The sequence below is a fragment of the Phocoena sinus genome, chromosome 16 (genome assembly GCF_008692025.1).
Source record: "Phocoena sinus isolate mPhoSin1 chromosome 16, mPhoSin1.pri, whole genome shotgun sequence".
Lineage (NCBI taxonomy): Eukaryota > Metazoa > Chordata > Mammalia > Artiodactyla > Phocoenidae > Phocoena > Phocoena sinus.
In genome coordinates this window covers 11,140,890-11,167,930 of record NC_045778.1, presented here as the reverse complement: position 1 = coordinate 11,167,930, position 27,041 = coordinate 11,140,890, and the positions used below count along the sequence as shown (strand labels likewise).

General features: G+C 57.4%; 1 protein-coding gene across 2 annotated transcripts in view; it reads right to left on the bottom strand.

Annotated features, from left to right (window-relative positions):
* RET (ret proto-oncogene) overlaps window positions 1–27,041 on the bottom strand; it is a 61,374-nt gene that overhangs the window by 7,542 nt on the left and 26,791 nt on the right. For both annotated transcript variants that reach the window (XM_032609329.1, XM_032609328.1), the window contains exons 2-16: window positions 24,220–24,483; window positions 21,912–22,199; window positions 19,429–19,670; window positions 17,884–18,079; window positions 16,339–16,538; window positions 13,990–14,248; window positions 13,136–13,261; window positions 11,356–11,466; window positions 10,673–10,795; window positions 8,762–9,018; window positions 5,971–6,118; window positions 4,403–4,510; window positions 3,077–3,291; window positions 2,871–2,993; window positions 542–612 (exon numbers count right to left, since the gene is read on the bottom strand). In XM_032609329.1, the coding sequence (XP_032465220.1) occupies window positions 542–612; window positions 2,871–2,993; window positions 3,077–3,291; window positions 4,403–4,510; window positions 5,971–6,118; window positions 8,762–9,018; window positions 10,673–10,795; window positions 11,356–11,466; window positions 13,136–13,261; window positions 13,990–14,248; window positions 16,339–16,538; window positions 17,884–18,079; window positions 19,429–19,670; window positions 21,912–22,199; window positions 24,220–24,483 (2,731 nt within the window). The remainder of the gene's footprint in view (window positions 1–541; window positions 613–2,870; window positions 2,994–3,076; window positions 3,292–4,402; window positions 4,511–5,970; window positions 6,119–8,761; window positions 9,019–10,672; window positions 10,796–11,355; window positions 11,467–13,135; window positions 13,262–13,989; window positions 14,249–16,338; window positions 16,539–17,883; window positions 18,080–19,428; window positions 19,671–21,911; window positions 22,200–24,219; window positions 24,484–27,041) is intronic.

Here is a 27,041-nt window from a genome sequence, read left to right as displayed (position 1 = left end):
ACAACAGTGAGAGGCCCGTGTACAGCAAAAAAAAAAATAAATAAATAAAATGTAATTGGACCTGGAAGACTGAGTTTTGGTCCCCAACTTGGAGTAGTTTGGGGCACCTGCCTAGAAACTCACTCAAGACCACCCCTGCCTCTGGGCGGGGGCCAGTCCCCAGGGACCTGCTTGAGCCCAGCCTGTGCTCAGGCCCACAGGAGGGGAACTGTTTGGCTGAGCCTGTGTGTCAGAGACACCCAGAGAGGAGAGGGGAGGGGAGAGGGAGGGGGGCGAGGGGGTCTGCAGCTATGGCTCACACCCTTACACTCCACCCTTACACTCTGAAAGAAGCAGCTCTCAGAATTACTGCCTGGGCCCTCGCCAATTGCTGAGTGAATACACAAAGCCCCGGCAGCTTGGAGGGTTTACTGTGGATGGTTGGCATGAGCTGACAGGCACTCAGGGCCAGCACTGTCCCCCAGTGGAGGTGTTGAGACAGGTGGCATGGCCCTATACACATGTAACCTCCCCCGCTCCCGGGAAGGCAATACCCACTCACACGTCACTCTGGGTGGTGTAGATGTGATCGAAGAGGGACTCAATGGCCATCCACTTGACTGGGATCCGACCCTAAAGAGAGTGTGAAAGAAAGGCATTAACGTAGCTCTGACATCCTGGGAACTGGCGGCGGGTGGGGGGAAGGGGGGACATGTCCCAGGCTCTTCCAGCTCTGAGGGGATGCTGAGTAATGACACCAGAGTGTTCCTGGGTAGAGGACTGGCGCCTCACAGGGGCTGGAGCCCCAGCCTGGCCCTCCCAGGCTTGGCTGAGACATCAGAGGGAGTCAGCTGGCCTGCCCACATCTACGCAACGTGTGCCTGTCACGCACCACAGCCCTGTTGAGAAGAAACCCAAGAAGTTGATATTGAGCACAAGCCAGGTCCCCCTATGGCCGCTTCCCTGGCTGCTGCCGCCCAGTGGGTGAGCCAGGAATACCATGCAGCGACGTCTCCCTTGATTTCTGAGGGTGAACGAGTTTGAGAAACTGACATCCAGCATTTTCCATCTTGGGGACTTCGGATGCAAACAAACACACTAAAGGCTCTTCTGAGAAGCTCTGAGGGAAGAAATCAGTGTGTGTGCCTTCGGGCTGGTTTTTACCTCTTATTTTATCCCAGGGCCCTTTCAGCATCCTCTGAAAGAGTGCCCCCTACCACAGAGGTGCTGGGGTCAGACCTAACAAATCCTTTCTAATGCAACTCGAGAAATAGCTTTTCAGTACAAATAGGTCAGCCTTAAGGCAGAAATCAATTTTTTTTTAAAAGGCATGCATTAGACTTCAATGCAACGTTTACTATAATTCTTTTTTAAAAAAGTATTCTTGGGCTTCCCTGGTGGCGCAGTGGTTAGGAATCCGCCTCCCAATGCAGGGGACATTGAGCCTGGTCCGGGAAGATCCCACATGCCGCAGTGCAATGAAGCCTGTGTGCCACAACTACTGAGCCTGCGCTCTAGAGCCCGCGAGCCACAGCTACTGAGCCTGCGCTCTAGAGCCCGCGAGCCACAGCTACTGAGCCCACGCACCTAGAGCCCATGCTCCGCAACAAGAGAAGCCACTGCAATGAGAAGCCCACGGGCCGCAATGAAGAGTAGTCCCCACTCGCCACAAATAGAGAAAGCCCGCACACAGCAACGAAAACCCAGCGCAGCCAAAAATAAAAATTAAATAAATTAAAAAAATTTTTCTTTAGGATTTATATCCTTAATGAAGTGTGACTGTTTCGTGGGGGGGTGTTCCTAACAATGCTGCCTACAGCCTGTGCTCTTGGGGGATATGCTTGGCCACATTGTGCTTCTTGCTTCATGACACGGGGCCTTCCTGAGGACCTATGTGTCAACAGGAAAGCTCTGTCCACCGCCCTCCACAGGGCAGGGAGCAGCCCCTCTCCACTTCCCCTTCAGCACTTCTGAGATGTGCTGTCACAACAGACACCCCAGAAGAAATTAAACATCATCCTCACGGCCCCTGGCAACACCAGGTCTTCTCCTGACCCTCAGAGCAAAGCTGAGGTGTATGCCGTCCCTTTTTGTGTTTTTCTTTTTGAGCACCATATGTTCTGAATGCCAGGTTAGCTGTGTGTCTTGAAGGTACCCGTGAGCTGGCCCTGTCCAGTCTGTCACAGGCAGGCTGCAGGGGAGGGGCTGAGAGGGCAACAGAACTAGAGGGTCAAGACCAATGCCACAGAGAACTGGACCGTGCCAGGGAACCAGATTTCCCGAGAAGGGGCCCTGACCACCTGTTTCAGTGACTCGGAAAAAGCTTCTGAAATCCCTACATTGCGACTCCAGACCCTGTCTCCAGGGCCTCCTGGTGCATCTTCCAAACTCTCTTAGGCAGGGGTTCCCAGGCCCTCGTCCCAGGAGAATCCCCACCTGTAAAGCGATTCATTCCCTTCTGCAAGGAATGAATAGCAAGCTTGGGTTTATTTCATTTCTCTCCTCTAAGCAAAGGACTAAAGGTAACAGTGACCTTCGCCCTGTAGAATCAAGAGGAACAACTGCAGAGAAGAAGGTTGTTATTTCTGCAGCGTTAGGTGGCCTTCAAAAAGGATAGTGATCAAAAGCGAGAGAAGCTGCAGGGCCCCCACTTCCCAGCGGGCAGCTCTGCAAGACCACGTGTGGCCCTGAGGAAGAGAAGGAACAGACTTGGGGCTGAGTCCTGAGCTGGGTCTCTGGGGACCCAGGACTGGGGAAGGGTTTAGGGATGAGGGCTGGAAATTTATACTCTAAAAACCTGCTTTATCTTCTCCAGATAAAAATCTTGCCCCTGCCCTGTGGGTACCCTGACAGTCGCCCACACCCAGCCCGGGAGCCCCAGGACCCGGTACCTTGCTCCTCTTCACGTAGGAATCCTCTTCATAAACATCTCGGGACAGACCAAAATCCGAGATCTTCATCCTGCGCCCCTCGGCTACTAGGACGTTTCTGGCTGCCAAGTCCCGATGGACGAGCTGCAAGGGAGACAACCGCAGGGACCCCTGACACCCGGGCCCATGGCAGGCGGAGGGGAGGGCAGGGCAGGGACGGCACACACCTTCATCTCGGCCAGGTACTGCATCCCCCGCGAGATCTGCCAGGCGAAGGAGATGAGGTCGCCCATGGTCAGGGCCCGCTCCTCCGGGTTGTCCAGGTAGCTGGAGTTGCGGCTGTCTCTGCTGCCCACGTAGCCGGGCCCCGCCTTGCGGCTCTCTCGGAGGAAGCCCCGCAGGGAGCCGTACTTGGCATACTCCACAATGAGGAGCAGCGGCCCTGGGGGCAGAGGGGGCTGTGGGCTGGCTGCCTGCGGTGCCCCGGGCAGGCGAACTCAGGCCAGCTCTGGGCAACTGCTTCCCAGAGCATGGGCTAGGCCGCAGGGCCCCTGGGCAGGCTCTGCACCTGGGCAGACAGACCCAGCCCTGCTCTGGGGGGCAAGTGCCTGCATTCTGGCAGCCTGAGGACTTAAGCCCCAGCTCACTCTCACATCACTGGCTCTCCGCCTTGCGGGGGCCATGCGAAAGCCAGCTGCCTGGGTGGTCGAGCGTGACCTCTTCCCTGGGTGCCCCAGGCAGCCGGTCACTACATTCAGGACTGTCCTGGGAGGCACCCCCTGCTGCTAGGATGTCAGGCCTTTCTGCATCCTCGGTCCTGCCACAGCATGGCCTGGGGACGGCTGACAGAGGCACGGTCTGGATCTGCCTGTGGCCACCTGCTCCCTGCTCCTGTCTGCTCTCAGCAGCTCTGGGCTGCAGTCCTGCCTGAGGCCCAGCCCTGAGTTCTGCTGGCTCTGACCAGTGTCCCTGCTGCCCTCTCCCTGTCAGCCCCGTTTCCCTCACACCCCAAACACACACACACACACACACACACACACACACACACACACACAAACACGCGCACACACACAGTGGGAGGTCCCTTGGGTGGTACAGCAGGTTTGGAAAACCAGCAGAGCAGGATGCTTTTATGTGAGAGATGGTGACAACGCCTTTGCCACGCAGGGCTGGGGTTGGGGTCACCTGGAGCTTATGGCATGTCTGGTTCCCCGTGCCCAGGAGGCAGTGCTTGTTTCTGGAGCTCCCTGCCTTGGGGGCTCTGCCTGGAGCAGGGTGCTGACAACCAAGATGTCCCCAGAGACCTCACGGCAGCCCTGGCAGGCCCAGGGAACACACTGCGGGGAAGGCCTCACACAAGCACTCCTGCTGCACCCCTTCCTGCCCTCTCACTGACACGCAAGCTCCAGGCAGGAGCCAGAGACCCTGCTTCCGGGAGGAGAGAGAACAGGCGCCCAAGGAGGAAAGGATGGGGAAGGGGAAGGAGGCAGAATGGAGTGGCCCAGAGCCCCCTGGCCCGCGCCTGGCGGCTGCTGGTCCCTGGCTGGCCTTACCGTCCTGGCTGCAGGCCCCGTACAGCTTGATGACTTGCGGGTGGCTGACCTGCGTCAGGAGGTTGAACTCTGACAGCAGGTCCCGCAGCTCGCTCGCCGAGGCGTTCTCTGAAATGCACGTAAACACGGCAGGTTGCAAAGCGGTCCCTTCTGTTAGCCCCTTCTGCAGCCCTGCTGGGTCACAGCACCCACAGCGGGGGGGCAGGGGGGGGCGGTCTGCACAGACCCATTATCCCCTTCAGAGACATCCTACCCAGGTTCAGACGAGGCCTGCAAGGGTCCCACTGCTTGAAGCTACTCTCAGCCCGTGGGAGGGTCAACAGCAGCCTCATGTGCCTCCGGGCAGTAAGAACCCGAGAAGCACACTTCCACACGAGCGGATCTTTCCATGGAAAGCCTCCCAGGGCTGGGCTGTACGCACAAATGGCATTATTTCCCTGCAATCACCATCTCTCAAGGACAGTGGTGCACAGAGACCCCCTCGTTAACCCTTCTGGGAAGGTAAAGGGACTCCCCGTTGTCCCCAAACACCTGCTGACCAAGTGCTCAACAGTGGCGGGTGAGGCCCTGCAGAAAGGTGAAGACCGCCAGACATCACAGAAGTCCTCCAGCCACGCTGAGCACGCGTGTCCCAAGGGTGGACAGAGCATGCTCGGGCTCCCACCACAAGCTTGGGTGTGGAGGTATTTTGAGACAAAAGCTGTGGCTACACAGTTCTCCTGGGCTAGTGGTCCCACAGCCCAGTGCCTAGCTGTGTCACCTCCTCTGGGTGCAGACTTGTCTGGAAATGAGAAGACAGCTGGGAGATGGGGCACTGGGACTCTCTGGACCACATGTAGGTGACCCAGGGCCAGTCTCACTGTGCCCCTTAGGGCCTGGGATCTCATGGGCAAGGGGCGACCCCAGTCTGAGGGCCTGGGCAAGTATCCAGAAGCACTCTGCACGGCACGGCCCCCCGACTGCTGAACCCAAGTGTGCATCAGCCGACTGTGTCCACTGCACGGCCGCTGGGCCCTCAGTCGGTCCACCTGGGCCAGAGCCTGGCTGGGCCCAGTCTCTGCTGAGAAACTCCAGTGAGGATGCCTAGCTTGCGGCAAGCCTGGGGCGGGGCAGACCCGCTGAGGACCAGTGGGGATTGGGCAAGGCAGGGCCCTAGGGGGCAGGGACTGGTCCTTACAGGTGGTCTCTTCACCAGGACTCTGGTGGATGCTTGGCTGAGAGAAATGAATGCAGCAGACTGGGTTGGGGAGAGCTGTCAGTCCAAAACCCAAAGGGCTTTTAATTTAAACTCGGATCTTTACCCAACACTGGTACAGAAGTAGCACCACTCCAGAACCTTCCAAGGGAGGAACGTCCTCACCCTGCTTCTCCAGGGACCACACCAGCCCACATCATCCATGGTGGGGATCCCCAGACTGCAGCCACTCAGGAAGAGCAACGGGGGGGCCTCTTCAGGAGGCAGTAGGCCAGCTGCCAGAACCCTGGCTGTTGCGTGGCTTCACCCATCCCTTGGGGCGCCCGCAGATGTGCGTGGCAGAACCATCATTGTGTACTGCCTGGACAGATACCTTTCAGCATCTTTACAGCCACAGTCGTGTACCCCGCTTTGCCTTTCAGCCGGAAGGCCGTTGCCTTGACCACTTTTCCAAATTCTCCTTCTCCCAGAGTTTTTCCAAGAACCAAGTTCTTCCGAGGGAATTCCCACTTTGGATCCTCCTATGTTGGGTGTGAAGGAAGGGAGACAAGAAGAGAGGGAAGAAAGATGGTGAGAAAAGAAAGAAGGCAAGACCTGGTGGACAAGCTCCAGTGTGCAGACAACTGACCGTCACCTGAACCAGCCCATGATAGTCACCATGTACAAGGGCAGGACCCCACAGTCAGGCCCTGAGGTGCCGTGACATGATGTGTCTCCCGCACGGGAAGGCAGGTGTTGCCACAAACCAGCCTGGACTCCGTTATGTCCGTACCCTTGCTGGCCCCTGTCTACTGAAGATGCCCTGTGCCACCCAGGCCCATGTCCTTGTCTGTCCAATGAGGGATTCGGGGCTTACTCAGCACCCACAGGTGCTCACAGGGGAGCATGGCCTCTTCCCCGGGAGTCAGGCCCAAGCTGCTCAGCACCGTCTCCGCTTTGGACACCAGGCCACAAGGCACTGACTGGCCAGCAGCCCAGATCTTCAGATGCCCTTTCCAGAGACCCCCCCCAGGACTCCCAAGAGTACCGAACTGGCACCAGTGGCCCAAGTTGCCTACCAGCCAGCCCAGGACCCCTGGCTACTGGTGGGAGTGTCAAGGACACCTTCCCTGTGTGGCAGCCCCTGGAAAGGTGCCACTATGTTCCTCGGGAACCTCCACCCCAACGCGTGGAAAAGCCGGCTCCTCCCATAGGCCCAGTCATTACCCTGAACCTGCACCCCCCTGCCTTCCCACCGAAGTCCCATCCACATACCATGCCCACTCAAGATCACACCAGGGCAGCTTCCCAGACCCCCCAGCCTGGCTCATGTACTTGAATTCTGGGGATGCTGAATCCAGTCTGGAACCTGCCTTCCTGTGCCAGCACTGGGCATCCTTTACCCCAAGCCTCGCTGCAATTGGGCGGCGAGTGGGTGTGGCTTCAGGTGCTGTTTACGCTGTGCCCTGCCAGGCTCGCCTAACACACGGAGATGACACCACTGGGGTCGCAATGTCCCCCAGTGAACAGAGCCTTGTGTTCTGACATCTGGGAGCAAGGCAGTCTCCTCTCAGCACCATGGCCCGGGGCGCCTTCCAGCCAGTTCCCGGGCGTCCTGGTATCTCAGGTTCCCCAAGAACCCATAGTCAGGGTCAGTGCTGACAACACGGTCACCACCGCCCTGGCGTCCACACTGCACTGGATAACAGTTTACTGCTCACAGACACTGCGCTAAGGTGGATATCACTGATTTGATCCTCTTAAAAATGTCAAAAACCATTCCCCCCACTTTACACGAGACAAAACAAAGGCCAAAAGATTGCGTAGCACATCGAAGACCTCGGAGCTGGTCAGCGGGGCCCCCGGACCTTGGGCCCGGCTCTGAGTTGCTCTGGGCTGGAGGCAACACGGGCCCAGGGTGGTTTTTGCGGAGGAGTTCCCCCTGCGCATGCACCTACCAGCACCACTCTCACCGTGCGCCTCAGCCCCAAACCGCCAGGGCGTTTAAAGGAATCAAACGGCTCGTCCCACACGCCTGCTGTGGAGGCTGAGATGCCGCTGGGGCTGGAGAACCCCACCTGCGGAGCGATGGCAACTAGGGAACTCAGGAGGGAGGCCTCTGTGGCCACCACGTCGGGGAATAGCCCTCACGGCCCAGACCCTCACCGAGGGGCCAGCACCCGTTGGGTGGCACCTCCTATGTATCCTGGCTACCTCCTACCCTGGGCTGCGGATGGTGGCCCCCGGGTGCCGAGCTTCCTGCACACGGCCCAACGCTCCCTACCCAGCCTCGTGGGGGGAACTTCTGTTCCCACGCACCCTCGACTCTGGCCACCTCCCTCAGCCCCTCCCAGTACCCGGCTGCCAGCAACTTGGGCGCTCCCAGCAAGCACGCTGAAGGGCACAGCGGGCAGAGGAGTGGCCTGGCCAGGTCGGGGTGGTGTCTGACGCGCACAGGCTGACTGCAGGCCCAGGCCCTGCCATGCAGGAGGGGCTCGGGACGCCTGCTAGCTGTGGGTGGCACTCTTCATCGGCCGGCCAGCCACAGGCCCTGGCCAGGCTCCCCCACAGGTGCCCTAGAGGCCCCTCAGTGCCCCCTCCCTCGGGGCCAGAGACAGACTCCCCTCTCTGCTGCTGCCACCCTGACCAAGCCCCCGCCTGCCAGCCTCTCTCGCCGGGATGGAGACAGTGCCTCATCACGGGGCTCCCACCCCACAGACTCCCAACAGAGCGGCCTGTGGAAATGAAGGCAGAACATGGGCCCCACCCCCAGGGGTCCCACCCTCTGAGAATAAAATCCATGGTCCTCCTCAGCGCCTCCCCCAAGCCTTCCTCCTCCCAGCGCTTGGGGCATCTGCAGGATAGCTCCCGGTCAGGTTCAGCACGGCCCACCCTCCCCATATCCTAACGGCCCAGATCTCAGTCCATATAAATCAGCACCCATCATTCTCCACCCTGCTCCATGCTCTCCGCCCCTCCCTGGAAGGCGGCTCAGTGAAGACAGGGGGCTGCTGGAATGCTCAGGGTGTCCTCGCAGTGGGTGAGAACGCATTAGCCCCAGGTGACCCGTCCCCTCCTCCCCACCCCTCCCAGCTGCTCGAGACCAGAGGCCGGCGCCACCTGCAGGTCCCCTCCCCGCGGGGGCGGCTGCCTCCCCAGCCCCGAGGCCACACGGGGAACCTCACCGGGATCTTGAAGGTGTCCACAGAGACCTGGTTCTCTACGGAGTCCAGCGAGGGCCGGCGGGCACCGGATGAGGAGTAGCTGACCGGAAAGGCCTGGGCAGGCCGGCGGAAGGTCATTTCAGCTGAGGCGATGGGTGGCTTGTGGGCGTTCTTGTGGTAGCGGTGGATGCAGAAGGTGGACAGCAGCACGGACACGATGAAGGAGAAGAGCACGGCTGCCGCGATCACTGTGCGGCAAAGCTCGTCACACAGCGGGTCTGCGGGCAGCGGGGGTGGGCCGTGAGAGATGACACCCCGGGAGGGGGACCCCGAATACCCTCAGGAGCAGGTACAGAGCAGCTCTCCAGCCCGCCACACCCAGGACAGCCGGGAAGCGTCTGCTGTGACCAGCTTTGAGCATCCTGGAGAGCACTGCTGGTGTGAAGGTCTGAGAGTAATTGCCAGCCCTCCAACAGAAGCGGCCCACAGCAGGAACTGTTCTGTACGTTTTTGCTGTTGGAGACTGTTACCACCCTTTTCCAGAAGGAATGAGAGTTTATAAGCAGCCTGCCTAAGGTCGCACAACAGACGTCATGCACACCTGCACCCACCCACCCTAGAATGCTGCACTGAAGCCAGAGGCCCAGGGGCGCTGGTGGGGAGGTGCAGCTCTTCCCCTGTGTTCCTGATGTCTTTTGTATTTTCTTTATAGTCAGTATAAAGGAGGGAAAAAAGAAAAGTGGCCCAGGACCTAGGGCTGTGCAATAACAACCCGAATACCAGAAAAGCATCCCTGGGCTCAGCACATCCGCATGTGCTCAGTGGGGCACCTGCTGTCCCAGAAGAAGCACCTAGAGGCTCTGGTTAGGAGGATGGGGACCCATTTGGCCAATGCCATGGGCCCAGCAAAGGCCCTGCACAGGGACAGTCCGAGCAGACACTGAGTTATCTGGTGAAAGAAATAATTTTCCAGCCCAACCCTTACCACAGAACTTCGGGCCAGGGAGTTCCCTGGTGATTCAGTGGTTAGGGATCTGTGCTTTCACTGCCAAGGGCATGGGTTCTATAATCCCTGGCTGGAAATAGAAGCAACCTAAGTGTCCATCGACAGATGAATGGATAAAGACAATGTGGCACATATATACCATGCAATATTACTCAACCATAAAAAGAAACGATATTGAGTTATTTGTAGTGAGGTGGACGGACCTACAGTCTGTCATACAGAGTGAAGTTAAGTCAGAAAGAAAAACAAATACCACATGCTAACACATATATATGGAATCTAAAAAAAACAAACAAAAAAAGGTTCTGAAGAACCTAGGGGCAGGAGAGGAATAAAGACACAGACGTAGAGAATGGACTTGAGGACATGGGGAGGGGGAAGGGTAAGCTGGGGAGAAGTGAGAGAGTGGCATGGACATATATACACTACCAAATGTAAAATAGCTAGCTAGTGGGAAGCAGCCGCATAGCACAGGGAGGTCAGCTCGGTGCTTTGTGACCACCTAGAGGGGTGGGATAGGGAGGTTGGGATAGGGAGGGTGGGAGGGAGACGCAAGAGGGAGGGGATATGTGGATACATGTATAGCTGATTCACCTTGTTATAAAGCAGAAATTAACACACCATTGTAAAGCAATTATACTCCAATAAAGATGTTAAAAAAAAAAAAAATCCCTGGCTGGGGAACTAAGATCCTGCAAGCTGCATGGCACGCCAAAAAACCCCCCAAAACACCACCAAACTTCAGGCCAGAAGGCAGTCTTAGAGACCCTGACCCAGCTCCCAGTCTGCACAGATGAGGGAACCAAGACCCTGAGGGAAGGAAAAAGGTCTCCTGGGTTTCCGCGCCTTCCTGCAATTTCCTCCCTCGCTCCTCGGGGCTCAGGGAGGTGTGGGGATCCCTGCCCGCGTGGCCCCAGCCAGCTCACCTTGGCTGTCTTCCGGCTCACAGAAACACTTCTTCTCCTCCGGGAAGCAGTTGCAGATACCGAAGCCGGCTTTAATCCCCCGGCGCTCCCCAGGCTCGTGCCCACCAATGATGCTGCCGCCCCCTGATGATGGACACAACTCACTCAGCAGCCCACTCAGCCTCGGGGGGACCTGACCAGCCAGACCACCCAGACAGGAGCGTGAGAGGCCCCTCCCCACCTGATGTCAGCACTCTCAGGCCCAGGGAGCGCAGTGAGCTCAGAAGTCTGTGTCACCCAGGCAGGAGTCTCAGCACGACAGGCCCCCAAACCAGTCCCCTGGCCACAGCGGGCGCGAGGAGGAACCCACAGGCTGCCCAGGGCCCTGGCTGAGGTCCACACACGGTTACTTTTCAGAAGCAGAGCACGGGCAGCAGGGGCAGCCTGGAGCCAGCGGAATGGGGGACAGGGCGCTGCACCCCCGTGAGTCGGCCAGGACAACACTGGAGAGGGTGGGTCAGGCCAGCAGGCGCTAGTCTTGGGGGAGGAGAGCCCTTTGTTCAAATGAAATGTTAGAAAAAGGCTCAGCACATGCAACCCAGGAAGTCGGCTGGCCTGGGAGTCCGAGCCCCTTCAGCTTGCTACCTACACCCCCTTCCCAGGCCCTGCCCTTGCTCAGGTACACGCACAGGCTCGGTGCTTACGGAGGCAGTCCTGGGGGCAGATGTTGGCGTCTCTGCTTTCCACGGCGTCACAGTGGCCGTCGGGGCAGGTCTTGATGCTGGGGGAGCAGGTGGAGAAGTTCCTGGTGATCCCTATGGCACACAGCAGGCAGTTACTACCACGAGGGAGCACCCGTCCTGGTCAGACGGCCAGAGCCGGGAGGGCCGCACCCAGGGCCTCCCAGGCCAAGCCTGCACCGCCCCCCGCAAGGAGAAGCAAACCGAGGCCTGAGCTGAGAAAAACCACACGTGGAGCCCATCCCTGGGGAGAACTTGGGGGTCCGGGGTGTACAGGGCAGCCCAGGCAGTGAGGGCTGGGCAGTCCCAGGGCTGTGCCCGGGCTCACATCAAGGAGGCCAGAAGAGACCAGACAAGGCTGGGACCCTCTCAAGGCGGTACCGTGAGCGGGACCCTCACGCCGGTGGGCGAGGCTTGGAGCCAGCAGTGGGCTAAGCCCAAGGATGTGCAGGCTCCTCCTGCTTGGGGCCACACTCCCGGGGCTGGGATCTCCCAGGTAGAGCTTCTCTGAAGATTGTTTTGGATATTTTGAATTTTTTTTAAGGTTTGTGTTTTTATGAACTAAAGCCAACTATGAATGATGTGCACGGTGTAACCTACCTTATACTCATCCACCTTTTGGATCTTTGAAAAGGGTCTGTGAACTATGTGTCTAAAAGCAGTGGGTGAGGGCTTCCCTGGTGGCGCAGTGGTTAAGAATCCGCCTGCCAGTGCAGGGGACACGGGTTCGAGCTCTGGTCCGGGAAGATCCCACATGCCGCAGAACAACTAAGCCCGTGTGCCGTAACTACTGAGCCTGCGCTCTAGAGCCCACGAGTCACGACTACTGAGCCCATCGGCCACAACTACTGATGCCTGCGTGCCTAGAGCCCGTGCTCCGCAACAAGAGAAGCCACCGCAGTGAGGAGCCCGCATACCACAACGAAGAGTAGCCCCTGCTCGCCACAACTAGAGAAAAGCCCGTGCACAGCAACGAAGACCCAGTGCAGCCAAAAATAAATAAAATAAAATAAATTTATAAGAAATAAAAAAAAATAAAAGCAGAGGGGGAATGGGGGAAGGTTAGGGGGAGGGATAGTTAGGGAGCTTGGGATTGACATGTACACTCTGCTATATTTTAAATGGATAACCAACAAGGACCTACTGTAGAGCACAGGGAACTCTGCTCAATATTACATACAACCTAATCGGGAAAAGAATTTGGAAAAGAAGAGATACGTGTGTGTGTATAACTGACTCACTATGCTGGGCACCTGAAACTAACACAACATTGTTAATCAACTATGCTCCAATATAAAATAAAAAGTTTAAAAAAATAAAAGCATTGGGTGAATACATTCACAACTGCACATGTAATTTACGTGTATATGGGTGGAGAAATGGAGACACAGATGCCAATTCACATCTAGTTTAGGGACAAATATATGTACAGAAATTTAGAATAAAATAAAAAGAAAACACGCACATCCCAACTTTGGCCCAGACCCTCCCAAGCCCAGAGCGAGTCCAGCCTCAGGCACCTGTGATCCCACGGTGATAAACAGCCCCAATGTCCTCATGCCACCCTGCACTAATGTCCACCCTCTCCTGGCATCAGGAGTCACAGCAGGGGACAAGGCGCTGGGGAAGAGACTCAGCGTGGACGGGGGTGGGGGGCATCGCAGAGGCTGGCAGGGCCACACAGACACCCTCTCCACTCAGTCGTCATCACCCTCCCGAACACCCGGCTCTGCACGGGGCCTACCTTTGCCGTCTCCCTGTCTCCACTCGCACCTGCCCGTCAGAGAGCCCAGGCCGCCGCATTCCTCACACTCGGGACGCCTCTTGCTGACCGCGCAGGACAGGGGGCAGCCTGGCTCCTCTGCCACATCTGGGGGTGGCAGAAAGCAAGTCACAGGGGGCCAGCCTGGGCCCTGTGTCCAGCCGCCAGCACCCACGGGCGAGGGCAGCAGTGGCTCAGCTGTCCCCACGGGTTGAGCCCAGAGGGGAGGTAGTGACTAAGCACCGGGGCACAGGGCAGTGAGGGGGCTGCTGAGGAAGGGGTGGTACCACAGTCACAAAGCGGGGACAGCTACTGGGCTGAGATAAGTATGGAGGGAGGGTGTGAGGTGGCCAGACTCGGCCAGTGACACCCAGGACACCCAGTTAAACCTGACCTTCAGATAACGGTGAATCCCTGCTTTGTGTAAATACGTCCCTAATATCACGGTGACACGCTTGGAAGTTTGTCTTCTAAGAGACACTGCAAAAGTTGCACGAGACGTACTTACACCAAAAAAATTGCTTGTTGTTTACCTGAAATTCACGTTTAAGCAGGGTCCTCTATTGTATCTGGCAGCCCTAAAGCAAGTGCATAGGTAGGACGCATTGACAGAGGTGATGGGCAGCAGTGACCGTCCACAATGCTGTCACTCTGGGCTAAACTGTTTCACACTTTGCCCCTGTCATCCTTCCAGCTTGGCTGTGCGGCGTGCGCCGTTTTCTCATCTTACAGGGAAGAAGGCTCAGGCTCAGGGAAGCCACCAGTTAGTGAGGGGGAGCGGGACCGGGGCCCTTCTGTGGGAGAAGCCCGACCCTCCCCGCAGCCCTGGCACTCACACGTCCCCTCCAGTGTGACGAGCAGTGGGGCCTGGGCTTGCCGGCGGGTTGGCCGTTCGACGGCCACTACCGTGTACTGGAGTTGGGCACACTCGGGCCGCTGCAGGGCCTCCGTGTCGTTCACGAACAGGGTCCCCGTGGTGTCCTCGGCCGAGGTGACCACCCCCAGGGCGCTGCAGTTGGCGCTGGAGAGCTGCAGCCTGTACTGCACGTGGATGCCACTGAACTCCTGGCAGTTTTCCACACAGACTTTCCCAATCTAGGCATGGGACACAGGGAATCCTTAGCTGGGTGGCTGGACCACCTGTGAGGGTGGCTGGAGGGGCTCCCTGGCAGCCCGAGTCCCAGGACAGTTTCCTACTCAGCCCAGGACGGTAGCTCCCCATCTCCCCATCTCGCACGCCCCCGGAACCTGCAGACCATCCGCCTGCCTGGTCCTGCCCTGCCCAGACCATGGGACCACCACCCATACCTGCCCCTCAGAGCCGGAGGTGAAGGAACACGGGGCACTGGGGTTGGTTTTGGGGGCTGGCCCTCCAGGGAGGTGCTGCTGGCCTGCCCAGCTCATCCCTCACTTGCTCACTCATTAAGGCACAAAGGCAGCCTGTATGCCTCCTACACACCTCCCTCTCTTCTGGCCAGGCCAATTTTGCTCTGGGAGCAAAGCAAAGTTCCTACCTGGGTGGTCCACGCCCGAGCCAGGTCACTCGCCTTGTTAGTCAGAACATGGCACCCGGGCCACGATTCATGCAGCATGGTTGTCTGTCCCACATGGGACCCAGGGGGCCTTCCTGGGACTTGGGCTGGAACCCCTGGGAGAGAAGGGATGCTTCTCCCAGGGGTGCTAGGCTGGCAGCTGTGGTCACTGGGGCCTGGAGCTGGTCAGTTGAACTCTCCTTTTTACCCGCCCAGCCACCTGAGTTACCGTAAGGGCTGCGGGTGGCTTGAGATCAGAAGCTCTGACTAGTCAAGGCTGAGGGCTGGGGGCCTGGTGGGGGGAGCGGGGATAGGGCCCTGCCTGCAGCCACACACCATGCCCTTGCTCAGCCCGACTCAGGCCCAGGGCAGAGCCAGGCTCCTCCAAGCCCACACTCGACGCCACAATAAAACCACCTGCTGGGCTCCAAGCACTTCCCTGTACAAACCGGGCTCACTTCCACTCTCTCCAGTGACCCTCAAAATTGCCCAAGGTCATCATCCTCAATTTACAATCATAGAAACTGGGGAGCCGGTGAGAGACCACAGTGAGTCTGAGGCTGCACTGGGACTTGGGTCCCTGTGCCCTCCTGAGTCTGCTGGAGCACAGATGACCCACCTCCAGCAGTGCCTGCTCCAGCTCAGACCCCCAGACACCCCTCAGGCCCCTCTGCTTTGTCACCTCCCACCACCCTTGACCCCTGCCTCCAGGAAAGGCCCGAGGTTGGGTGGCAGGTTGGGGAGCCTGGATGTGTCCAAGGGTGGGGTTCTTCGTTTGCTGGCCCCGGGTGGCTGCCAGGAGGTAAGGGAACCAACCACAGAAACTGGCAAAACCACTGGAAAATAGGAGATGGCCCTAAACGGGATGTTCTAAAGAGGATGTGGCCACAGCTGCCCCACTAGGAGAACGCAGTACGTTAAGTCATATGCTTGCTGTAACCACAAGTGAACTTTAAAAAGCGCTTAAGAGACACATTCTCGGAAGAACTGCACCAAAATGTTACACACTGGCTAATATGAGAAAAAGAGATCACTCCTGTCTATCCCTTATCTCCTTTGACGAATACTTATTACTTTTATTTTTTCCACTTCTAATCGTTATTTTCCAACGACAAATGCAAAATAAGCTCTAGTAAACAGACTTGCAGAAAAGTGGAAAGTAGAAGCGCTCCCTATCTTTCCCTGCAGAGGGCGCCACCTTTAACTGCTGCCTGCATTTGCACACTTGCAAACTCCAATGAGTTTGCAATGAGGACTTTGCTTTGAACCTAGGGAGCCACCTGAGACCAGCACTTACGCAAACCACTTTTTCACTTAAGTCACCGGGAACGTCTTTCCAAGTCTGCACGCATAGATTTACCTGGCGCTGCTCTTTCATGAGTACAAAATGTTTTAAAGATGCCAAGAAAGGAGACAGCAAAGAAGAGGGGCTCACAAAACCTACGAGCCCTGCTCATGACTCTTCCATGGCCCCAGCCTTCCTGGCCCCGTGCCTGCAGCTCCCTGGGGCCACTCCGTGCACTACTTAGCTCAGGGAGGGGGTGTCACCCACCCCCCAGCCCTGCTTGAAATCTGCTCAACGGAGCACGCCACCCTGGGGGTCTCCTGCCTCTCCACACCCCTCCCCAGGCAGGCAGCAGGCTGGGGGCTCACCTGGGCGAAGCGGCGGGCCCGCCTGCTCGCGGCAAAGGAGTAGGTGCTGGGCAGGCGCAGGCTGACGGGCAGCACAGACACGTTGAAGTGGAGGAGGATGACGCCCTCCCCCGGGCCCTGGAAGTCCGAGTCGTTGACCAGCACGGCCAGCTGCACGGCCCGGCTCTCCGAGATGGGGAGGCTCCGGTTGAGAACCAGCCCTGAGGAGGGTGGGGGAGGGGGTGTGTCTGTGTGGACAGTACATGGTGATGATGGGTGGGGGCCCTGCGGGTTGGGACCACTGTCCCACGCCGCTGCATGCCTCCTCCCCAACGCACTCCCCACACACACACGTGGAGACGGGTACCTCCACCCACACGGACACAGATAACAGACCTGGCAGGAGGCATTAAGGTAGCACTACTGTTTAAAAGTAGTGCGTCGCTGTGCTGAGCTGGGAGCCCAGAAGACCCTTCTCAGCTGGGAGGTAACCCTGGGGATGTGTGTGTGTGTGTGTGAGTGTGATGTGAGTGTGGGGTAGGCCACACAAGGTAAAGAACCGTGACCACCAAGGCCCTGGGAAGACTGTGCTAGCCCCTGGGAACTCTCAACAGCACCAGCCCCCTGTGGACCCTTGGATTCCACAGGCCTCCAGCACCCGGGAGCTTCCACGCTTCTGAGCACCTGCCGTGTGCCAAGGCTGAGGTTTTAGTTTAGTGGAGACAGAAAGGGGGAGGGGAGGCTCTGGTGCACATGGCACCAGAGTGAGTATGCAGGGGCAAGGATGACGTTTTCCCTCACACAGGACAGACGGTTTCAGAGGCCTGGTGGGGGAGGGGAGGATGAGAAACAAATAGGATCAGGCCAGCCAGAAAGGGATAAAGGCACCAGTGATCCTGGGTTCCCCAGAAGCAGACCCCCAAACAAGGACCCAAGTGCAAGTGTGGTATTTGAAAGGTGATGCTAGAAAACACGGGCAGGAGGGCAGGGGAGGGAGGCAGGGAAGCTTGAGGATGAGTATGCCCCGTCCGGCAGGTGAGCAATGCGGGCACCTGGAGCTCAGCCCTGAGGGTGGGCGCATTCCAGGAGCCAGACAGGACAATCATCGGGGAACCCTCCGACTCTAGGACACTGAGCTGCTATTGTATGGATACATCAACCCCTTGTGAGTAGAGAGTTGCTGGTGCGGGGAGGGGGCAATAATAACCCCTGGGCACTCGGGCACCTGGGAGGTGGCAAAGCAGGTGCCAGGGGCCAGAGGGAGGCCTCGGTGATGACATACGTGTTGCAGTGAGTCCTGGCGTGGCCAGCACGGGGAGGTGTTGTGGTGTCCTGCCAGGGTCGGCCTCAGGACAGTTCATGGAGAGGACAGCCTGCGAACACCCACCAAGGTGGCCCAGGCAAGCCCAGCAGAGACAAAGGCTGGGAGGAGGAGTGGAAGGGGCGGCTGCCTGGTGCTCAGAGGGCCAGGACAGGCGTCTGTGTGTGCAGGGTGCTGCCCCGTCCAAGGAGAGTGGGCCGCCGGTTCCCCGGGGGCCCAGCCAGGCCACATCTGGCCTCTCTTACCGTAGTCATGCACGGTTGCCCGCACAAAGCTGCCGTTGGCCTGGGCCAAGGTCTCGTTGGGCGAGTGCTCTACTCGGAAGGTCTGGAGGGCCCAGGCGTCCCCGGAGAGCAGTGTGCTTGTGTACCGTCTCAGGAGCTCCCCGGATGCTGGCACCACATCTGCATCGAAGACACGTAGTGTGGCCACAACAGTGCCCTACAGAGAACAGGGGGTGCCAGTTAGGGCCCTTAAAGCCAGAGACCGTGGGAAGGCACGTGCCCCACGAGTGGACCAGGTGTGTGCAGTCAGAGCTGGCTCTAGGGACAGACTGACCTGGGTTCAAGTTCCCTGGGGCCCCTAGTCAGCCTGCCCCGGTCACCCTTCCTGGGCCACTGCAGCTCACCTGAGCAGCAGGTGTGACAGGCATCTACAGATGCCCCATGAGGATGGATGAGAGCACATGCCCTGGTGCTCTGTTGAAGACCTCATCTAGGTCCCCATAGAGCAGAGCAAGCACTCCTACTCTTCCCTGAGGAAACCAAGCCCCACAAGGCGGAGGAGTTAGCTCAGTGCCATAGAGTGACAGACAGCAGACCTGGGATCCAAGCCCAGGTATCCACAAGAATGCTCTCCTCCAAGCATCGCGTTTTTTTTTTTTTTTTTTTTTGCGGTAAACGGGCCTCTCACTGTTGTGGCCTCTCTGGTTGCAGAGCACAGGCTCCGGGTGCGCAGGGTCAGTGGCCATGGCTCACGGGCCCAGCCGCTCCGCGGCATGTGGGATCTTCCCAGACGGGAGCACGAACCCGTATCCCCTGCATCGGCAGGCGGACTCTCAACCACTGCGCCACCAGGGAAGCCCTCCTCCAAGCATCTTAATGCTCTTCTCTCAAGTCTCTTCTGTACACCAGGCTGGAGAGGGTCACGAGGAAGGTTCTGAGCAAAGTCACAGGGCCTCTCTGCTCTCACTGCTAACCAGGCTCCCCAGTGTCACCACCAGGGCGTCCTGCCAGGCTCGTGAGACATTCCCTTGTGTCATGTGCTTTCCTCTCCCTGGCTCATCCGCCAAACCTGCTCTTGGGGTGCCCAGAGAAGCAGGCAGTGACAACATACTACGCCCCCACCCTTCCATTGCTCCTGCTGGCCTGCCAGCTGCAGGACAGCCCGAGGCCCAGCAGGTGGCAGTCACGCTCCACCTGCATGGACCAGAAAAGGGTGGGGCCGGGATGGGGCGCAGGGAGATCCCTGCCGATGTGAGCCTTGGGGCTCCGCCCGCGGCGTCCGACACAGACTGGGCACTCAGGGCCCCCGGCCTCCCAAGGCAGTGGTCAGCTGGGTGCCGGTGGGGCTGGCCTCCTCTCTCCTCCTCAGCTGTCCTGGACACCAACAGAAATCCCCGACACACAGACTGATGGACAAATGAAAGATGAATAGCTAGATGGACGGTCAGCCACATGTCTGGATGGCTAGACGAACCGCTGAACAGACCGAGGAATGAATGACGGATGGAGGAATCCAGACACGGAACAGACAGACACCAGACAAGCACCAGACAAACGGACAGGCACCTCCTTCCGCTTGAACTCCACCACGGCGCTGGCGGTGTCGACGCCCCCAAGGAAGCTGGGCGCAGAGTCGTCTTCGTCGTACACGGTCACGGGGAAGGGCACCATCACCTCCTCCTCACGCGCGCCGACGCGCACCGTGCACGTAGCCACCAGCTCATACTTCTCCCGCTTCTCGCGGTCCAGGGCCCAGCGCGTGCTCACCTCCAGGCTGTCCACAGCGCAGCGGAAGGGCAGACTCTCACCTGCGCACCAAGCAAGACCAGGAACCCCGGGTTGACCCCCGGGCTGGGGAAAGGGTGAGCTGCCTTCCTCAGGGGCCCACCGGGAGTGGCGGCACGGGAGGGGGCCCTGTGGATGGAGCTGGGGTGTATGCTGGCCCCGGGCCCTGGCCCCTCCTCGGCTCCACAGTGGGGCACGGCGCTCCAAGCACAGTTTGCAGTGAAACCTGTGCCCTGAGTTTCACTGTGGCTGCAGCCTGCACTGGTGCTGACGGGAAACAGAGGGACCGGGACCAGGACGCCTGCATCAGGACCTCAGCCTGATCACCTAGGAGGGCTGGGCACACCCCTTCACACACCTTGCCTCTGCTGTGGGGAGGGCTGGCACCAGCTCAGCCCAGAGATTCAGCTCCCAGCATTTGCTGGTTTCTGAAAAAAAAAGATTTAGGAATTTTTTTTTTTTTTTTAAATTATGGAAGTGGTATGTGCTTATTTTAGAGAATGTGAGAAATAAAGCTATTCCACCACCTGGAAACAAACATGGTGGACATCTGGTGTGATTTTATATTAACGCACAAGTATTTCTGACTGCCTGGTTTGAATCCCTGTCCTACACACCTTCTGGCTGTGTGGCCCAAGGCTGGTGGTTCTGTCTCTCTGTGCCTCAGTTTCTTCACCAGAAGAGGAGATGATGAAGACAAAAGTGTCTGTTCCCTGCCAGACACTGCTGTACGTTCAGTGACTCACGTGTCTTCCCACAACCCGGTGAGGGAGGACCGGTAAGAACAATACACTCTTCAAGCCAAGCCTGTCCTGGAATTCATCCTCCAGAAATGACCCAGAAAAGGGGAAAGGCTGAAGGCTTGAAGGGCAACACTGACCACCCCACAGCCAAGCACGGGAGGGCTGTCAACTCCACTCAGTGGGAAATCACATCAGAGCCACACATTACATGTGAATTACACATGTGGGAAATGCTTATCATGCAAACATGTCCCTGTATTGTTCACGGTTACAAAAAACCCTTTTTTTAGCGAAAAAGGCAGCACGCTAAATCATACACTTGGCCGGCAACTCTGCACAAAGACATCTATCCCTGCTGCAGGATAAATGAAAAGATGCTGGGACAATGTGAGTGCCTACTTTCCTTACGCTACTGAGATTTTCTTCAACATTATTACCGTGTGTATGCCATCAACCTGGTGTGAATCCAGGTTCTACTTACTAGTAAGTCCAGCTTGTAAGTGTCCCTTTTGAGTCCCAGTTCCTTGCCTTTAAATGGTTTAATGGCACCTCAGCTGCCTTCTCTCACCTCCACTGGGATCCAATTCCCTTCCCCTCCCCACATCTGTGCTCTTGGCCTCCCCAGGGCCATCTTGTGGCAGGACCATCTTGTGGCAAGGTCCACTGTCCTTGTGGCTGCTCAGGCGGAATCCTGGAACCACGCTTGGCCCCTTCTTTCTTTCAACACCCCACGTCCAACTCACCGGGATATCCTGCAGGATCCCTCTTCCAAACAAGCCCACAACTCGCCTGCTTCTTGTTGCCCAAAGGTTTCCACCCTCACCCCAGACCTCATCCTCTCACTCAAGGATTTCTCCTGCCTCCTAATTTGTTTCTCTGCTTGCCCCTAAACCACCCACCCCCAATCATTTCTAACACAGCAGCCAGCTCTTAACGGTAAGGTATGTCCTGTCAATGACGCCCCCTCCCAAATACCTTCCATGGCTCCCCAGTCCCTCGGCAGGAAGCCCTGCCCCCCACTTGGAACTGCTCTGCCCTCAGCAGCCTCCGCCCTGCCCTGCGGTTCACTGCACTCCAGCTACATGGGGCTCCCACCTTGGTGCTCTTGAAGGGGCTCGCCCTGCTTGCCTCGCACCCCTCCCCTTTGCTCCAGTGTCCCCTTTTCCCAGCCATCTGATTTGAGACAGTGGTCTTCACCACTCCACACCCTCTCAGCTTTACGTCCCACCTAGTCCCTTCAGAGGCCACCCGATTTCCTTAGCACGTGTGTGTGGTCTCCATCTCCCACGGGATGGAAGCTCCAGGCAGGTGGGATTTTGGCCTGATGCGTTCGCTCTCTCATCCTTGGTCCCCAGAACAGTGCCTGGCCCATGGCAGGCGTACATGAGATACTCGTGGACTTCTGAATAAACGGATGATGGGGTGGTGCAGAGTAAACTCGACGGCTTGTGCAGAGGGACTGCAGCGCCGTGCCTAGCACTCAGCAGGCACCGAGAAAGGCTCCACGTGGCGGGCACTCACCTCCTAGAAGCCTGTAGGCCGCGCTGACGTTGGGGCAGAGGAACTGCACAGGGAGCAGGCGGAATTGGTGGAAGGTGCCGGGAGGCCTGTTCTCCCGAATGCGGAAGGACAGGCCCATCTCGGGGAAGCAGAGGTCCCGGGGTTTGAGGGCACCGCAAGCCGGGAAGGAGGCGTTGATGATGGAGAAGTACACTCGGGCACAGCCCGGCCACTGGCACTCGCCCTCACGAAGGGACGTGGGCGACAGGAAGACCTGGAGGTAGACGGTGAGCAACGGGAAGCCACCGTCTGCAGAGAGAGAAGTCGTTAGGCCCTCCGGGGTGTCAGCCACACCTGCCCAGCGGTGGGGAACGGAACAGGGAGGGGAGGGGGCAGGAGCTCGGGGCTGGGGCAAAGCCCAGTCCTCACCAGGGTCCACAGGGCTCCTCTGGGCTCTCTGGCCCGGCCGCCACCTCCTCGGGGTGCCTCACCAGCCCACCTCCCTTGTTTTTTAGGTCTCAGCTCAAATACTCTTCCTCAGGGAGGTGCCCTGAGCCCCGGGTCCAACACCAAGTGGAGAGCTTCCCCAGGGAGGGCTCTTGCCCCGCCCCTTTCCCCAAGGCAGTTCTTTTTTTTTAAAAAAAAAAACACTTTCATTTATTCTATTCTATTTTTCTATCTTTGGCTACGCCGCTTGCGGGATCTTAGTTCCCCAACCAGGGATTGAACCCGGGCCCTCGGGAGTGAAAGCACAGAGAGCCCTAAGCACTGGACTGCCAGGGAATCCATGTCCCCACCCCCGCCCCCCAGGCAGCTTCACTGTCTTCGGAGACACAGACTTCCCCAGCACCTACAGAGGGGATTTCTGGCAAGTTCCAGCATGGAGGCACCACAGCAGCTCCCCCTCCAACTGGTCTGGATCTCAGCTGGGGTCGGGGGCTCTTCCAGGGCCCTCTATCTCAGCCCCAGGGAAGTGGCAGCCCCTCACATCTGCTCCTCCCATATTCATTCGTTCTCTGTGCTTACTAGCCTGTCCTCCATTGCTCCAATCTCCTGCTGTGGTTAATAATTCTCTATACAAACTTTCCCTGTTCCAATTACTGATTTCTCTCCTGACTGGACCCGACAGGTACCCGAGGTCACTCTCCAGTCACGAACAGAACAGGCCTCCTATGAAACTCAGACCCTCAGCAGATTCCACTCTGGCCTCCACCCCAGTGGCCCTGGTTCTTCAAGTTCCCCACTGGGGGCTCGAGATGCAGACGGCGGCAACTAAGTGTGTGCGGAACCAAGACCTATGTCAGGTGCTACCTCCTCCAGGAGCCGCCTGGGGTGCCCTGACGGGGGGCATCTTTACTTGCGGACCCTGGCTTCACTTGGCAGATGGGTGCAGTCATTCTGCCCCTGCCAGGCGGTGCCGCCCACTCTGTGTTCCCAGGCATGCCGGCTGTCTCAGCGCACACGGGGGCTCAGGGCTGGCGTGAGGGTCCAGGGAGGCCATGTCTACGGTGGAGGGGCTCAGAGGGGGGCACTACGGGGTGTGTGATCACCATTTAGTGCCACAAGGCACAACTCTGCTCCACGACCCCTGCTCCCCGCAAGTCCCAGGGTCCCACGTGGCCTACGCTCCAGCTGGGACCTCTGCTCTGAGGAGTTGGCCAAGCCTTCCTCCCTGCTCCACTTCCAACTCTGGCACCAGGCCCAAGTCCCTGCCAGGTGTCAAGGGCAGCTTGCTGCTGACAAGTGGCGCAGTGGTTAAGACTCTGTGCTCCCAAAGCAGGGGGCCCGGGTTTGCTCCCCGGTCAGGGAACTAGATCCCACATGCATGCTGCAACTAAGAGTTCGCATCCCACAACTAAGGAGCCCACCTGCTACAACTAAGGAGCCGGTGAGCCGCAACTAAGGAGAACTGCGAGCCACACTTTCCGTGGGAACTGCTGCTTCTCCAGCAAGTTGCAGACCATTTGCTAAAGCAAGATCTTGGGATTTTTCTCCTCTTAACTCCTCTCTCACAACCCCAAATCCTTGTTAACCCAACTGGAAAAGGCATCTGGATCCTGCATGGACAGAGCACCCAAATCCTTCACATGGGTTCTCCAAAATCCAAACAGCCTCAGAAAGCCTAAGGGTCATCAGTGGTCCCCAAGCTCACCCTGGCTCCCTCACTGGCTGCACACAGAGGCAGGCCAGCCTCATCTCACTCTCTCCACTCTCACACAGCAGGAGCCATAGGGGAAGCCACTCTCGGTGTGATGTGTGCTGTGTGAGGCTAAGGCAAGGGTGGGGGTGGGGGCAGTGAGGTGCGTAGGGGTCAGGGCTGCTCCCTTACTGCGGATGCTGAGCTTCTCCCAGGAGCTGTGGTCCAGGCTCCGGTTAAGGTAGAGAAGCCCCGTGTCCTCCTGGATACGGACCCAGTCGTTCTCGTGCAGCCGTGTGCGGTAGGCACCGTAGAGGTGCTGGCCCAGGCGGAAGCTGGGCACCTCCTCGGGGACGTCCTGCAGGGCGTGGACGTAGAGCAGGGGCATGCCGGCCGGCTGGTCCACATACAGCCTCTCCCAGTAAGCATCCCTTGAGAAGTAGAGTCCCAGTGGGGCTGCAGGAAGCAGGGAAGCACATGAGGGAGGGAGGGAGGGAGGGAGGGAGGGGTGATGACGGTGATGACAGAGCCCAGAGCAGGCCTCCTAGGCAGACCAGTATTCCCCAGCGGCTTTAGTTCACAGTATTTTAAATTGGAGTATAGTTGCTTTACAATGTTGCATTAGTTGCTGCTGTACAGCAAAGTGAATCAGCTATATGTATACATATATCCCCTCCTGTTTGAATTTCCTTCCCATTTAGGTCACCACAGAGCACTGAGTAGAGTTCCCTGAGCTATAGAATAGGTTCTCATTAGTTATCTATTTTATACATAGTACGCAAAGTGTATATATGTCAATCCCAATCTCCCAATTCATCCCATCATCCCCCATTTTACATTTTAATAATAGATTCTTTGTGGACCAGAAAAGAAAACTTCACTAATTTAAAATTCTGATCTTAGTAGGTCTTTCTCATCTGCAGTCCTAAGTACATCAACACACAATTATCTATATAGCTAAACACTAGATGAGGGACCTCCCTGGTGGTGCAGTGGTTAAGACTCTGTGCTCCCAAAGCAGGGGGCCCGGGTTTGCTCCCTGGTCAGGGAACTAGATCCCACATGCATGCTGCAACTAAGAGTTCGCATCCCACAACTAAGGAGCCCGCCTGCTGCAACTAAGAAGCTGGTGAGCCGCAACTAAGGAGAACTGCGAGCCACAAATAAGGAGCCTGGAAGCTGCAATTAAGACCCAGCGCAACTAAATAATGAACAAACTAAATAAATAAATATTAAATAAAAAACACTAGCTGAAAGGACACCGTTTTAAAACAGAAAAAGGAGGAAGTGAGGCAGCTTAAAACCGTTGCAAAATCGCTCTCAATTACCCAAGTTTGATAAGTAGGTGAACCACTCAGCTGGGAGTTCACCCAGGCTTCTGAACAAATCACCTGGAGCCAGAGTTTTCAAGGGTACAGGATGCTGCCAGACAAGCAGGGCAGGCAGGAGTCACCAAAGACGAACAGAGCACTAATAAATCTTTAGCTAAAGTCAACCACACTCCTACCATGTGACCCAGAAATTCCACTCCATTTATCCAAGAGAAAGGAAAACATATGTCCATCAAATGACTTATTCACAAATGCTGGGGTTATTCACAGAGCCCAGAACTGGAAAGAGTCCAGATGTGCTCCAGCGGGTGAAGAGATAAGCCAACGGTGGTCCATCGGGGCCACTGATGCACACGACAGCCTGTACAGATCTCACAGACATCCTGCCAAGTAGGAGCAGCATGAAAGAATCACGTGTCATGGCTCCAGACTGATTTTAAGCGACAGAAATCAGACTGGCTACCTGCTGGTGGCGGGGGAGGCAACAGACCAGGAAGGGCAGGAGGCATGTTCTGGGGAACATAAAGGCTTTGTATCCCGATATGGGCGTGGCTCACACAGGCACATCCGCTGGTTAACAGTGTACAGTCAAGATTTATGCACTTCAACCTATGTAGATTCTGCCGAAATTGATCGCCAAGGGACTGGGGGTAGAGCTGTAAATGCCACGAGGAAGGCGGATGCTGACCATGGCTGCGCTGGGTGAGCCCACGGGAGCCCTCATCCTACTAACTCTGTGTATGTTCAGCATTTTTCATCACAAGAAGTTTTATAAAATAGTAAGAATTTTTTAAAAGGTGGATAAATGGGCAAGCAATGGTTAAAAAACCTGCAAGTGCTTAAAAACCTACTCTACGAAGCACAAAAAAGTACCAACGCACAAAGCAAACATGAGAAACACTATACTTTTGTGTAACCGGTTTCTCCTTTCCATCGGTTTGTTTCCACCTACATCCCGCTTCCCTTGCAGCCATGGGAGCGAGTGGCCGGTCCTCCGCACAAGCAGAGGAACCCTGGGTCTGCCTGGGCCCTTGAGGACTCCCTTGGGTGTGGGAAACAACCAAGTGCCAGGTGAAGTCAGGTGAAAAGAACAGGCGAGACCTTTTGGATCCCAAAGTGGTAAAACAGTAAGAAAACTAGAAGGCTGCTTGCACTGAGGGAGGTTTCCCAAGGATGACCTCGAAGGCAGCCAGGCTGGGAATGCCAACTTGGAGGGAAGTGTGCATTCGGTCCTGCCAGCCCAGTGCCCAGTGTGGGTGCTGCCCTGCCAGACAGGCCTGGACCACAGAGCAAGGGTGAGAGGGAGAGAGCAGGAGAGAAACAGAGGGAGAGACAGGGAAGGAGTGGAAAGAGAAAGGGGATCAGGTGAAAGGGGGAGAGGAAGGTGGGGAAAGAGAGTGATGCTCTGGCTAGAGCCAAAGGCCTGGCCCTGCACACCCCACACTAAAGACAGAGATGGAGGGAAGGGGGCTGCACGCCTGGTGCTGACCTACTAGACCTTCAGAAAGCTGCTCCCTAGGAGTGCTGTCCCTGGAGTGGGACCCAGAGTTACTGGGCCTCTGCAGGTGCGGTACAGGGAAGGGCAGGCTAGGACCTCCAGGAGCCAGCCCTGTGCCCTGAGAGAGGCTCCGTGCCGTTGCCTTCCTGTCCTGCAGCCTCTTGGGGGAGGATCCACCCCAGAGC